Raw genomic sequence first — 16,189 nt, forward strand, 5'->3', positions numbered from 1 at the left:
CTTTGTTATTTCTTTTCTTCTGCTGGGTTTGGGGTTGGTTTGCTCATCCTTTTTGAGTTCTTTGAGACAATTCATTAGATTGTTGATTTGTGATTTTTCTGTTTTTTGGATGTAGGCGTTTATGGATATAATTTTTTTTCCTCAGGACTGCTTTAGCTGTGTCCCAAAGTTTTGATAACTTGTGTCTCCTTTATCATTTAGTTCAAAGAATCTTTTGATTTCCATCTCAATTTTCTCCTTAACATAATAATCTTCAGCATAAAGTTGTTTAGGTTCCATGACTTTGTGTAGAGATGAGAGTTTCTGTTGAAGTTGATTTCTAACTTTATTCCACTGTGGTCTGAGAAGATGCATGATATAATTTCTATTTTTTTAAAATTTTTTGACACTTGCATTGTGGCCTAGGATATGATCAATCTCAGAGAATGGCCCATGAACTGACGAGAAAAACATATATTTAGTGGTTTGTGGGTAGAATGTTCTATAAATGTCAGTCAGGACCGTTTGTCCTAGGGTTCTGTTTGAGTCCGTTGTTTCTTTGTTTATTTTCTGCTTGGAGGATCTGTCCTGTGCTGTCAGAGGGTTGTTGAAATCCCTGACTATTATAGTGCTGCTGTTTATAATTTTGTTTAGATCAAGTGGAATTTGCTTTATGAATCTGAGTGTACCTGAGTTAGGTGCATAAATATTTAGAATTGTTATGTCTTCTCACTGAATTGTACCCTTCACCATTATACAGTGACCATCTTTGTCTTTCATTACTTTTGTGGATTTGAAGACTAAGTTGTCTAACATCATAACTGCTACACCGGCTTTCTTTTGCCTTCCATTTGCATGAAATATTGTTTTCCTTCCCTTCACCTTGAGTCTGAATATATCCTTGTGGGTTAGATGTGTTTCCTGAAGACAGACATGAAATATATTGGATGTGGATATGGACTGAGTGAGGAATTTTTTGTTGTGTTTTACAAAATTGTGTTCACTTTTTTTTAGCTATTTGAGAGGTAAGAGATTTTAGAAGATAGTATACGAAAATAGACATAATCTAATAATGAATGAAATAATTGATGTTTCAGGAAAAATGCAAGGGAAATGACCAAATCAGTTACAGCCTTAAAAAAAGATATAAGGGATATGATCAAGGCTTACATGGAAGTATTGATTTGTCTTTAACAGGCGAAGGATCAAGTTCTTTCATTTTAACAGGAAGAAGGAATGTAAAATGTAATTATAAGAAGGTTTTTACATTTCATGCTAGAAAGGTGAGGAAGTTACCAATTGAAATACTTCAATTATTTAAGAATAAGTTCCCCTGTCTTTTGAAGGGATTGGTGAATTCCGTTCTTCTTTAATATTGATCTATATTTCAATGTTTGATTGGAATGACTTTTATGCTAGCATTACACTATTCAAACCATTAGAAAATAACAAATTATAGATTATACATGAAATGCACAAACAATTTTTGGTGAGAATAACTCATTATTTATTATCTTTCATCTTCTCATAAAAAATGATTGTCTATTACTGCTACCTAAGTACAATAGCAGCTCTCTTTTAAGTTGGATGTTACATGAACTATCAAGTGGGAAAAACATTTTCTTTCAAATAAACCAACTCTACTTCAATCAGACCTATCAAATAAGAACAACATTAATTATAGTGTAAAATCATGTCTTTCAAATTCTGTACAGCAGTTACTATTACTTCTATTTATTGTGATAAAAATCCTATAGCATGCACATAATAAATATACATAATTTTATGTATATTTATTATACACACATGCTGTTAACATAACCTAAGGCTATACAATGTAATTTTACAAAAATAAATATTTTATGGATACTTTACATAATACTTAGCCTCAACTGCATAGTAAATCCTAGGATATCAAGAAATATATGGCATGTTTTAAACAGTTCATAATTTTAAATGAACAATAGTAATGGAATAATTGCTTACAATAGAATACAGTCAGTTCTTCAGTAAAAGCAGTTTTAAAATACAGAAAGCACACAATACTAAATCTCTCCCCAGAACTTCTTAGATGAAATGATCTTGAAGATGGGTTTAGAAAGATGTGTAGACGTTCAGCAAATGTAAATGCATCCCAGCACATTTTGATAATAATAACATATCCAAAGTCTTAAGATGGAATGATATGGGCAGCTTGGATTGAATGGTCTTTAAAATTCTAAGTGGGTAGAGAATAATAGATTGATTTTTTTCAAATCAAGTTTAGTTTTTCTCCATGTCTTCTAACATATACAAATTCATCCTTTCATAGCAGATTTGGATACCAAATCTATTAAATAGCAATTAAGTTAACTACTAGAAACTGGAAATTAGGTAGTCTAATAAACGGACATGAAAATAATTACATCTTACCTTGATGATTCCAATGTTATAGATATTTAAATATATCAAGATCTTCCAAATTAGCATTTTTTACCAAAGTAAATGTACTGTACTAGTTCTAAATTTCATGGCAATCTGTATTTGTTTCAAGTGTATGAGATCCGACGAATTGTCCTAAGCCTTAGTTGCTTCTCATACAATATTATTGCATTATTTACAATGATTGTTATAAAATAATTGTTCATTTTCCTAGATTTGGCAATGTGGAGGCTCATTGGAGATTGTGACTTGCTCCCACGTTGGTCATGTTTTTCGGAAGGCAACTCCGTACACTTTCCCTGGTGGCACCGGTCATGTCATCAACAAGAACAACAGGAGACTGGCAGAAGTTTGGATGGATGAATTTAAAGACTTCTTCTATATCATATCCCCAGGTACACAATTCTATCATTTTTCTTTCTCTACAGGGAAAAATAAAGTTTTAAACATGCTGAATATATGTTTCATTATTGCTATTATTCTATTAGTTAAAATAAAATGTTGTTTATTACCATAATATTGCAACAAATTGAGAAAGTTGTACTATGAAGTCGATTTTGATCTAAATTGAGAAAACCTGTATTTATTTCAAATGTATATATATTTTTTTATTTTTTTTCTCAACCCAAATATTATACTAGAGAAATGGAGCAAGCAGTACAGAAAAATCCAAATTTAGGCCGGGCGTGGTGGCTCACGCTTGTAATCCTAGCACTCTGGGAGGCCGAGGCGGGTGGATCGCTCAAGGTCAGGAGTTCGAGACCAGCCTGAGCAAGAGCGAGACCCTGTCTCTACTAAAAAATATATATATATAGAAAACATTAGCCGGGCATGGTGGCGCATGCCTGTAGTCCCAGCTACTCGGGAGGCTGAGGCACGAGGATCGCTTGAGCCCAGGAGTTTGAGGTTGCTGTGAGCTAGGCTAAAGCCATGGCACTCTAGTCAGGGCAACAGAGTGAGACTCTGTCTCAAAAAAAAAAAAAAAATCCAAATTTAATTCACATTTATGAGCTCAATTTAAGAATTTTCAAAATATGTCTGAGTAGGGAAAGGTCAAATGACTTCATACAGAAACAAGATGGTAAATTATACAGATGTTAAAATTTATATTTTTGAGGAATATTTAATGACAGTAAATTGTTACTCATCAATATAATTGGGTGAAAAAGAGTAATATAGGACTATATAATGTTTTGCTACTTTAGTTAAAGATATATATAGAGAGAGAGGGAAGTCGAAGTAAATATAGGCGATCACTGGGTGGTAGGATTATGAGTAATTTCATTCTTTTCTTTATACTTTTCTATATTTTCTAAATTTCCTCAACATTCAACCATTCTTATTTTAAAAATTTTACATCATTAAAAAACAAAAAAGAAGACATTGTGAGAAAATCTCATTACTAGGTGGTAGTAGTGAAATTAATAATTTCATTCTTTATAATTTCTAGACTTTCTTCAATAGTCACATTACATACCTTTTAAAAAAGCCAAAAAAAAAAAAAAACACGAGGCATTAAAAGAGGGGCAGGGATAAGGATCCAAGAGGAAGACACAAGGTTGCCTTCAAGATCTCAAAGGGTAGATGAGGAGACCAAAATAAATTTAACTGCATTGATGAAATAGTTTGAAGTGTTCCATTTTTGATAGTTTATGTGTAGACCTTATGGTCATCAATGCCATTATTATGTAACTCTTAAGAACAATAACAAAAATCCCCATGCATACACCCTCTTTTCTTTAATGTAATCTACTACATGACTTAGAAAAGCCAGTTTGTATTCTAATTGAAAGGCTCTGAGTTTTGAAGGTATATATAAGGTAATTAAGATTCTTTTTTATGGAAGAGTCTTTTACAGAAGTATGAAGAAAAGAAACAGCAGTATGAAGTTTCGTTTTAAGATCCACCATTACTACATAGAGGAAAAAAAAATGAGGGCATTGTATTTGTAATGTGTGATTACGAGAAGGACTTTTTCACACATTTTCAAGCCTCTTCTACAGTAAAAGATCTATTGCCAGGAACACTATTTTACACATAGCTGTATTTTTCTTTACAGTAGAAATCTAGTCCAGATGTTCAGAGTTGAGTTCAGCAAGAGCATGTAAAATTTGCAGCAAGGCAGTGACATTTATATAACCTTTTCAATTTCTTTTGATGAAATTTTTGAATCTAAACCATTACTTGTGGAAATATATAAGCTCAAATATGAATAAAGAAGTAATGGAGGAAGAAGTGTGTTATGTGTGATTATATGCAACTTACATTCCAGAATATGAGTAATTGTGAATAACTGTAATCATATGTATTATATTCACCCATCATGAATATTTTTAAAAAATGATGTGTTAGTCTTTTGTCTAATTTTCCATTGAGTGAAAGAGGCAGATAAATGGTAGAACCATTTCTCAAGTATCATGAAATGGCTAGCTTTAGAGTACAAAGAGTGAAAAAACATTCCTGCTATCTGGAACTAATGATTGTATGTTGCTCAACAGGAATTGTTTGTATATCCTGAAAAATGTAGTTTTTACATTACAATGAATATCATTTGGAAGGTTATTGTTCTTATAAAATGGACTTACTTTAAATCTAGAAAGGTATTTTGGAAGCAGAAAAGGGAATTTTGGAGAATATGCTGAAAATACCTGAGAACTTCCTAAAGGACATTTAAGCTTACATGTATCTCAGAGACAGTCAGCATTGCTGAGAGTGGTGGAATCTCCCTGCTCTAATGTCTGTGTGTTGGGGGGAGGGGGCAGGTGTTGTGGGGAGCAGGGGGACAGAAAACAATGAATTCTCTTCTCAGTGGAAAAGGAAGAATGCAAGCAGGCCAGAAACTAGAGCTAGATATTTAAAAACAGTTCAAGCTCTGGGCAGATTTCAGATCATCCAAAAACAGATAAAATGAGTTATATTGAGGAAGTCAAGAATCTGTTACTTTTATGATATCAATTATTTATTTAGGCTATAGATAGTGGTAGTTTCTGTAAATTAAATTCAAAATCAAGATTTCTTTGCTACTTTCTTGCATTGTTGAGTTTCTACTTTTCATCTCTTTGGATAATGAATGAGTTTGTAAAGAGAAGTTGGTGTATGTGTTTGGGGAAGAGGCGTGGGAGATACATGCATTCACATCCACAGTTATAATTTTATCTTTTATTTATGAAAAACTCTGAGGAGTTTACAAGAGTTTATATTGAGTTCTCTATAATCTCCTTAATAATGTGGCTAAGGAAAGAGTCATGGTTCTTTCTAGAAACACCTCTGTACATTCGTTATTATAATTTGTCCAACATGTTTTGTGAGGGGATTTCCAATTTTTACATATCTGCTTCTATTATGAAATTTTATTCCCCTCTTAATTCAGTTTCTCAAAATTCAGTCTTTAAATATGGAGCCGTTATTAATTCTGACAACAACTTTGCTTACTTCCAATATACTCTGTAAAATATTACCTGCCTACTTTATTGTTTGGCTTCAGAGATGCTCCACCCCTATCTGCCTTGAATTATCTGCATATTCTTTCTCTCTGTGTACTTCTTGAAGTTTGATACCATGGCCAACCGATCATTACTTCTTATCATATTGTTTTAATTTTTATTACTTTCTCCACACCCAAAATAGTTCAGAGATGTGTATCCTCTGTGCCTAGCAACTTCCCTGTCACCTTGCCGTTTTTTTTTTTAAAATTTGTTAAACAGTCAGAAGAATGAATGAATGAATTTTAAAAGGGAGCCACTTTTGTTTCTTCGTTGCTATGGAAGTTTCCATGGGTGTCTAGTTTATACCAGGGAATCTCTTCACAAGAGTTGCGGCAAACGGGAAGGCTTTGTCCCAACTTTCTGATCCAGCGCCTGGTTGAGGACCCACTATTAAAAGAAAGGTGAAGGGTACTTTTCATGTATCTATCATTCCTCTGTGTTTGCCATAAGAAAAGAAAGTTCCGTTGGCTTACATATGTGCTTAGGGTTTTATGATTGAACCATAATCATAGGGGCACATTGTAATATAATCTTACCCTCCAAGGCTAATACAAAAGTCTAACGGGCACGATTAAAGTAGACAGTAAAATTGTCTAAAGAGCAGCATAATACAAAAGCCCATGACTCAAAGCAAGGTTACATTTATGTCTTGATTTTTATTTTTCTTATGACCCCTATTAATTTAAAGTTAAAATAGGATATATAAATAACTACATGCGTGAATTACTTTTATCTGAATTTTTTCATAATATGTCCTAATTCTTTTGGCCTATCCCCATTAGCAATTTAGCAATATTGACAGAGTTGGCAGTGTATGTTTCCTAAATAGGCACATAAATGAAGAATAGAAATACTTTGAAATAGCATTGGAGAATAGATATGTAACATTTGTTTAGTTTGTTTTCCAACTGTCTTTTTAAGGATGCAAATACCATAGCATCATTGATTTTAAAGCCCAATAGGCTCTTAAAGCCTGAGGCAGTTTTTATTAGTAATTGGGCTATTTCAGCTTGAACCAATCCGTTTGTCCTAGCAAATCCTTTGAAATGAAGTAAGCAAAAACTGTTCAACTCAGAATACCCCATTATAAATAGCAACATTTTTTTCCCTGTTGGTCACGGGTGAAAAGCTTAAGAACTGGAAAATAGATTGTAGTCATAACACTAACCATATATGTGAAATATTGACTTTTATAAATACTGATTTTCTTTCTTTGGGGAGGTAGATTTCTAACTTTATATCAATGGACATGGTGATTAGAGACTATCCTTAATATTATGGGGGTACAAACATTTTGGTTACATATAATGCCTTTGCCTCACCCAAGCCAGGGCTACAAGCATGCCCTTCCCCCATACAGTATGCTCCACATCCATTAGTTGTGAGTTTATCCACCCCCACCACCCGATTCCCACCTGACCAGCACCCAATGAATATTACTACCATGTGAGCACCTTAGCGTTGATCACTTAGTACCAATTTGATGGCGAGTACATGCATTGCCTGTTTTTCCATTCTTGTGATACCTCACTTCGAAGGGTGGGCTAAAGCTCTATCCAGGATAATATAAGACGTGCTAGTTCACCATTGTTTTTTGTAGTTGAGTAGTATTCCATGATGTATATATATACCACACTTTATTAATCCACACATATATTGATGGGCACTTGGGTTGTTTCCACATCTTTGCAATTGTGAATTGTGCTGTCATAAACATTAGAGTGCAGATATCTTTATTATAGAATGTCTTTTTTTCCTTTGGGTAGATGCCTAGTAGTGAGATTGCTGGATCAAATGGTATTTCTATTTTTAGCTCTTTGAGATATCTCCAAATTACTTTCCACAGGGGTCGTACTAATTTGCAGTCCCACCAGCAGTGTAAGAGTGTTCCAATTTCTCCACATCCACATCAGCATTTTTTGTTGTGGGACTTTTGGATAAAGGTCATTCTCACTGGAGTTAGGTGATATCTCATTGTGGTTTTGATTTGCATTTCCTTAATGATTAGAAATGTTGAGCACTTTTTTTATATGTTTTCTGGCCATTATTCTGTCTTCTTTTGAAAAGTTTCTGTTCATGTCCTTTTCCCATTTACTGATGGGTTGTTTGATTTTTTTCTTGTTAATTTTCTTAAGTTCTATATAGATTCTTATTATCAGCTCTTTATTGGATGTGCAGAATGCAAATATTTTCTCCCATTCTATAGGTTGTCTATTCACTCTAATGATATTTTTTGGCTGTTTAGAAGCTTTTTAATTTAATCAGGTCCCATTTATTTATATTTTTTGCTGCTGTCATTGCTTTGGGGGTCTTCTACATAAATTCTTTTCCTAAGCCAATGTCTATAAGAATTTTCCAAACATTTTCTTCTAGAGTTCTTAAGTTTTCATGCCTAAAGTTTAAGTCTGTTATTCATCAGGAGGTGATTTTTGTGAGAGGTGAGAGGTAGGGATCCAGTTTCAGTCTTCTGCATGTGGATATCCAGTTTTCCCAGCACCATTTATTGAATAGAGATTCTTTTCCCCAATGTACATTTTTGTCTGCTTTGTTGAAGATTAGATTAATATGATGATGGTTTTATATCTGGGTTCCTAGTCCTGTTCCAAAGGTCTGTATCTCTGTTCTTGCACCAGTACCATGATGTTTTGCTTACTATAGTCTTCTAGTAAAGCTTAAAGTCTGGTAGACTGATGCCTCCCAATTTGTTCCTTTTGCTTAAGATTGCTTTGGCTATACGAGGTTTTCTCTAGCTCCATGCAACGTGTAGAACTATTTTTTCTAGATGTGTAAAGAATGATGATGGTATTTTGGTAGGGATTGCATTGATTCTGTTAAATCACTTTAGGCAGTATGGACATTTTAACAATATTGATTCTGGCAATCCATAAGCATGGTAGGGTTTTCCATGTGTTTACATCTTCTACAATTTCTTTTCTCAGTGTTTCATATTTCTCCCTATATATGTCTCTCACCTCCTTCATTAAATATATTCCTAAATATTTGATTTTCTTTGATTCTATTGTCAAATCTTTGATTTGATTTTCAGCTTAACTGTTATTGGTGTATGTATATGAATGCAATTGATTTGTGTGTATTAATTTTGTATCCTGAGACTTTACTGAATTCATTTATCAATTCCAGGAGTCTCTTGGTTGAATCCTTTGGATTTTCTTGATATAATAGCATATCATCAGCAAAAAGTGAGAGTTTGACCTCTTCTGCCCCCATTTTGAAACCCTTAATTCCGCTCTCTTGTCTGATTGCTCTGGCAAGGACTTCCAGCACTATGTTAAATAGAAGTGGAGATATTGGACAACCTTGTCTGGTTCCAGTTTTAAGCAGAAATCCTTTCCATTTTTTCCCATTCAGTATGATATTGGTTGTGGGTTTATCATACCTGGCCTCAATAATTTTAAGGTATGTCCCACTATGCCTGTTTTGTTTAGAGTTTTTATCATAAAATGTACTGGATTTTGTCAAATGCTTTTTCTGAATCTATTGAGAGAATCATATGGTCTTTGTTCTTGCTTTTATTTATGTGGTGAATTGTATTTATAGATTTGTGTATGTTGAACCAAACTTGCATCTCTGGGATAAAGCCCACCTGATCATGATGAATTATTATTTTTTGATGTGCTATTGGATTCGATTTGCTAAGATTTTGTTGAGGATTTTTGCAACTATGTTCATGAGGGATATTAGTCTGTAGTTTCTTTTTTTTGTTGTGTCCTTTCCTGCCTTTAGTATAAAGGTGATATTGGCTTCATAGAATGAGTCGAGGAGGATACCATCCTTCTCAATGTGGAATAATTTCTGCGGTATAGGTATGAGTTCTTTGTAAGTTTGGTAAAATTCAGCTTTGAACTCATCTAGTCCAGGACTTTTTTTTGTTGGCAGATTTTTAATTGCTGCTTCAATTTCTGTACTTGATATTGACCTGTTCAGAAATTCTATTCCTTCCTGATTGATCCCAGAAAAGTTGTATGTTTCTAAATATTTGTCCATTTTCTCCACAATTTTGTAGTTTTGGGACATATATAGTTTTATAGTATTCAAAGATAATGTTTTCTATTTCCATGATGTCTGCAGTGACCTCTCCTTTTTCATTTCTAATTGAGTTTATTATAATGCTTTCCTTTCTAGTTCTTGTCAGTCTAGCAGGAGGGCTGTCAATTTGGTTTATCTTTTTGAAAAACCAACTTTTGATTTTATTGATCTTCTGTATAGTTCTTTTAGTCTCAATTTCATTTAGTTCTGCTCTGATCTTAGTTATTTCTTTTCTTCTGCTAGGTTTAGAATTAATTTGCTCTTCATTTTCCAGTTCCTTGAGACAGTTTATTAGTTTGTTGATTTGTGAGCTTTCTGTCTTTTGGATGTGAGCATTTAATGCTATTAGTTTTCCTCTCAGGAATGCTTTTGATGTATCCCTCAGAGTCTGATAACTTGTGTCCCCATTATTATTTACTTGGAAGAATCTTTTGAATTCCATCTGGATTTCTTTCTTGACCTAATAGTCATTCAGCAATAGATTGTTTAATTTACATGACTTTGTAAAGTGGTGAGTGTTTCTGTCGGAATTGATCTCTAATTTTATACCACTGTGGTCTGAGAAGATACATGGTATAATTTCTATTTTTTTAAATTTCTTGAGATCTAATTTGTGGCCTAGGATGTGACTGATTTTAGAGAAAATTCCCATGAGCTGATGAGAAGAATGTATATTAAGTTTATTTGGGTGGAATGTTCTGTAGATGTCTGTTAGACCCATTTGTTCTAGAGCTCTGTTTAAGTCCATTGTTTCTTTTCTTATTTTCTGCTTGGAGGATCTGTCCAGCTCAGTCAGTGGGGTGTTGAAATCCCCAGCTACTATGACATTACTGTTTATCATGCTATTCAGATCAAACAGGGTTTGCTTTATGTATCTGGGTGCTCCTGTGTTGGGTAGATAAATATTAAGAATTGTTAAGTCTTCTTGTTGGATTTTTCCTTTCACCATTATATAGCGGCCATCTTTTTTTCTTTTGCTATTTTAAAGTTTATATCATCTGATATAAGAATAACTACCCCCACTTTCTCTTGGTTTCCATTTGCCTGGCAGTTTGTTTTCCAATCCCTGACCTTGAATCTGAAAGCATCTTTGTGGGTAAGATGCATTTCCTGTAGATACCTGGCTTGTGATGTTTTATCCACTCAGCCAGTCTATGTCTCTTCAGTGGACATTTCAAGCCATTTGCATTTATTCAGATAATTGCTATTTGGGGTAGATTTCTATTCATATTGTTAGATAAATTCTTATTGCTTTGCTTTACCTCTCGAGCCATTGTGGAATCCAGGCTCTAAACTTTAACTCTTGAGTGATTTTACTTTGGTGAGTGTCTATTGCGCTGTTCAGTGTATAATCCAAGTCTGAGTACCTCCTGCAGGGCAGGCCTTGTCTTTGCAAATTCCAACAGTGATTGCTTTTCTGGGAAAGTCTTTGTTTCTTCCTCATAGATGAAGCCTAGTTTTGCCTGGTAAAAAAATTCTAGGTTGGCCATTATTCTGCTTTGAAAGATTGAGGATGGGTCCCCAGTTCCTTCTTGCTTGTAAGGTTTCAATTGAGAAGTCTGCAGTTAGTCTTATAGGTTTTCCTTTGTAGGTTATCTGCTGTTTTTTTCTTACTGCTTGAAGGATTGCCTCTTTTGTGTTTACTTTGGCCAGCTTAATAACGATCTGATGTAGTGATTGTCTTCTCATGTTGAGTCTACCAGGAGTTCTGTGTGCTTCTTGTACCTGGATATCTAGATTTCTGGCCAAGCCAGGCAGGTTTTCCTCCAGTATTGAAAGAAATAGACTTTCCAGCCCTTGTGTATTTTCTTCTTCTCTCTCCAGGATACCTATAATTCTTATATTTGGTTTCTTTACATAATCCCATGTTTCTTGTATGTTTTGTTCTTCTCTCTTGCTTTTGTGTTCTTTTTCTTCATCTGATTTGTTTAGCACATAGGCATTATCTTTAAGCTCTGAGATTCTTTCCTCTGAGTGATCCATCCTATTCTTAAGTCTTTCCACTGTGTTTTGTAGTTCCTTGCATGCCTCTTTCATTTCTAGTATTCGCTTGGCTCTTTCATAATATTTCAATTTCTTTAGAGAATTTTTCGTTCATTTCCTTTATTGTTCTTGTGGCTTCCTTGTGTTGGGTTTCTATTTTCTCTTCAATCCATTGAATTTTCTTACAATCCATATTTGGAATTCTTCCTCCATTATTTTAATCATTTCATTTAAGTTCATATCTATTGTTGAGGATCTAATGGTTTTTTTGGGGGGTGACTTTTCTCTCTGATCTTTTATGTTTTTTGGGTTCTTTCACTGATTCTTTCCCATCAGGCTACTTGATCAAGAACTGGGGGTGCTAGTACTGGTTTATGGCCCTATCTCCAAGTCCCCAAGAGTCATTCCTTGACAGTGCTGGGGAGAGGCATGCTGGTCCTGTATTGCCTTAGAGATATTTTAGCAAGTTAGGTTGCCTCTGACCTGTTGTCTTAACCTCTTGCCAGTGGAAATTAGTGAGTTTGGTCCCCCAGCTTAAGCTCCCAGGTGGTGGATCGCACTTGTGTGTATGACTCCACTGCCCTCTAATAGCTTCAGATGGAAGGCACAGTGTTAAGCTATGGGGTTACCCTCTCTATTGTTCATTGTAGTTTACGTGGAGAAGCCAGTTATTGAGGTAATCTGATGTCTCTGTGTTAGTCTCTGGACCCCGGATGGGGTGTATGAATGCCCCGATCTTTGGGAAGGGACTTGCTATTCCCGAGGGTTACTTGGACCCTGTTCCTCCTTTGGGTGGTGGTTAGGGCAAGGTAGATTGCCCCTGGTGCCTGCGAGCCTCAGTGTATGTGCTTCTATATTGCTTGATGTGCCGCTAGGGGGAGCCACTAATATGTTATTAAGGGCTCTTTCAGCACACGTGGGAGGGTACTTCTGGTGGGACATGTCAATTGGTGCAATTGCTGAGGTCTCTGGCCAGGTTTTTCCTTCCCTGTCCCAAACCCCAATGCTGGCAGCAGCCTGGACGTGGAGAGCAAGCCCTAGGAGTTATGATCTTATTAGATGACCTAAGCTGGTCCAGGAGGCCAAATCAACAGGCTGCCAACTATTGTTCAGCACCACAGCCCTGTATATTCACTCCAGTCACACAGAGAAAGCACCTTTTCTTGCTTCTCCCCACCTCCAAGGGAGGAACCTACCACACCCGGCCCGAAAGTTCCCAGGCTGGGGGAGGGATGCTGTCTGAAACTGCAGCAGCTAGCGCTGGGGGTGACCACTCAGGATTTGGCAGATGCCAGTTTGGTGGACTGAATCAACAGGCCACCAGCTGTCCCCTCTGCATCACAGTCCCGCAGTCTCATGTCTGCCTAGCGGAGGGTCCTGCTCTTTCTGTCCTCCTGGAGTCGTCTGAATCATCAGTGGTTTTCAGGGACAGAGCCCCCTTTTCAGCATTCTCCTCCTTTGTTCCGGTTCCACTGACTACCAGAGGCAAGATACCTGTCTCCAAACTCCCTCGCAGGGTTGCGGGAATTAACCACTCAGATGAGTCCCTCCCGCACCCAGTGTGGTCCCAGCACAGAGCACCAGGGAGTTCAAAATGATTCCTGCTGTTGTCTCCTCTCCACAGAGCCCGTCATCCCATGCCACGACTTTGCACCGACTTCAGGTGCGTCCCTGTCTGAGTGGGTGTGGAGGTCAGTGGAGGAGCTGTGCGTCCTTCTGTGGTTCAGATGACACTTCACTGGCTGGCTGGCTGAGCAAACGTGGCCATCCTGTACTCTGTTCCCTATTGCATATCTCGCACTCTCCAGCCTTTGTGATCATATGTCCCATTCACCTTTTTCTTCTTTCCTGTGCTGCGTGTCCCACGCTGTTTCTCTGCAGATTCACAATGCTATTTTGGGGGGTGCGGGGAGCAATCTACTCACGTGTAGCCATCGAGTTCTTCACCTCCTTCTCTGGGAGCAGAGAGCCAGGAGGTCACCACTAATCCAACATTTTTTTTTCTCCCAGCTTGTGTTCTTCATTTGAACAGAAACAAATTGAAATTAAATTTAAAGGCTGCCAAAATATACCTTTAAAGATATTTATATGTAAGTAGGAAAATAGTTTATTTTTCCTTTGGTGATATTTTAGTAGTTTGATCTATATTCCAGGTAAACACAAACCACACATTCAGAGAATAATCTTTGAACTTATTTTGAAGGATAACTCCTTATTCATTAACCTTTTAAAAATGCATTAGAAAAATCAGCTCATCAAAGGTATCCTTTGTTAGCAGTATCTTTGGATCATTATTAAAGTTTAAGGCATGTATTCAGTTCTATCTCTTGAAATTTCTATCTCTAAAATAAAAGTGTTTTCCAGTGTGCTGATTTTTTGAAAAGATACAATATTTAATAACCAGCTTTTTGAGTGTAGGGCCCAATTTCTTCAATAAGTCATGAAAATGTTATTCCAGGCTGATTTCATAACCACAGGTTTTGCTGTTTCCAGCAAAATGTGTAGCATGCAGATATTTTTTAATAATCTAGGAATATTAGTTTTTGGTTGGATTAACATGAATTCATCCAAAAAGAGTGCAGTACTTCTGAAAATAAAGTACATTTGTATCTATGAATTTTGAATTTTTATTATTTAATAAATGCTTTTTCAGCAGCAGCAGCCATGGTATCACTGAGTTAATTTGATACGAGGAGGAGGAAATTCTAAATCGTTACACGGTGCTATATGATAGTAACACATAATGCACTATCTGTGTGATGACTTGAAATGCTAAATATTGAAAATAAGGGATGAAAGCTATAATCAACAAATGGTTTTTCTTACAGCAATCAATCAATGGATCTTGATCAATTGATCTTGATCAATCAATGGATTCTTTAATTACTTAAAGTATCAGGTCAATTATTATTATTGATCCTTTTATTGGTATGTGTTTTTATTTGTGTTTTTATAATAACAATACTCCCTTGCTTCTGTCTTTATTTGTTGAGTGCTTATTACATTCCTACTTGGCATCATGCCTGGTAGGAGGAGATACAAACACAGTTATGATGTTGCCTTTGCCTTTAAGGAGTGAACTGACTACATCATCACATTTAATTTGTTTAAATGAAAAATAAGACTAAGCCCTTAGTACATGAGAAAAACATTGTTAATAATTAAAAGGGATTCTTATGTGCACTGCGTATATTTTCCTTGATTCTTACTTTTCTCACTCACAAACTTCAAAGTCAAATGCATCTCCAATCCCTTTCTGTTCTCCCTGCTAATTTCTCTTCATGACACATCCTCATCCAGATAACCTCCTGATCATCCTGATGGGGCTCTGTCTTAGTTTGTTTTGTGTTGTTCCAACAGAATAACAGAGGCTGGGTAATTTGTAAAGAAAAGAAGTTTATTTGGCTCAGGTTTCTGGAGTTTGGGAAGTCCAAGACTGGGCAGCCCATCTGGAGAGGGTCTTGTGCTGCTTCAATTCACAGCAGAAAGTAGAAGGGGAAATGAACTGTATGAAGAGACCAAAAGTGAGAAGGAACGACACACTCTTGAAGTAATCAATCTAGTCTTGTGAGAGTGAGAACTTACTCCACCGGATGGCATTAAATTCATGAAGGATTCACCCACATGATGCAAACACCTTCCATTGAGCCCCACCTTCCAACATCGCCACATTAGAAATCAAATTCAGCATGAACTTTGGTGGGCAAAAACCACAGCAGACCCTGTTTCTCAAAGTTTGTCTGCGGTTCATCCATCCTTAACATTGCTGCCGGAGGACCTTCCTAAACCGAAATCTCACTTGGCCTCTCCCTTCTCTAACAATATTTTAATGACTTAAGACAAAGTCAAAAGCCCTGAACATGGCCAACAAGGCCTTGCAGGACCTGATCCTTGCCCAGCTTTCCAATCTTCTCTCCTACACTTTAGTCCCTAGGATCCCACATACTTGCAGTGTGCAACTACATTCAGTTCCCCAAGCTCAATATGCTCCCTCCCACCTTTAGGTTTTTGTGTATGTCTAAAACAGTATTTTATGAGTTAAGGAAATAGACCATTGTTGTCCACCTCTATTCATCATTTATGTATCAGATTTGATATAATTTCGCCCAGGGATTTCAGTGGTTTCCATAGTTTCCCCATTGTAGCATTTATGCATTTTTACAGCATTTCTTCCCTCCACTAAACTATGAAAATAAGGAATCTATATTTCTTTTTGTTTGCTTGGTTTTATTTTAGAGTTTATTGAACCAAATCTATTAATTTTTCTATTATTT

At 36.0% G+C, this 16,189-nt stretch overlaps 1 protein-coding gene across 1 annotated transcript in view; it reads left to right on the top strand.

The window, feature by feature from the left end:
- The window catches only part of GALNT13 (polypeptide N-acetylgalactosaminyltransferase 13), a 426,270-nt gene that overhangs the window by 183,563 nt on the left and 226,518 nt on the right, over positions 1-16,189 (top strand). The window contains exon 6 of the mRNA XM_012640762.1: positions 2,615-2,795. Coding sequence (XP_012496216.1) covers positions 2,615-2,795 — 181 coding nt within the window. The remainder of the gene's footprint in view (positions 1-2,614; positions 2,796-16,189) is intronic.

The sequence above is a fragment of the Propithecus coquereli genome, unplaced genomic scaffold, assembly GCF_000956105.1.
Source record: "Propithecus coquereli isolate 6110/MARCELLA unplaced genomic scaffold, Pcoq_1.0 Scaffold157, whole genome shotgun sequence".
Lineage (NCBI taxonomy): Eukaryota > Metazoa > Chordata > Mammalia > Primates > Indriidae > Propithecus > Propithecus coquereli.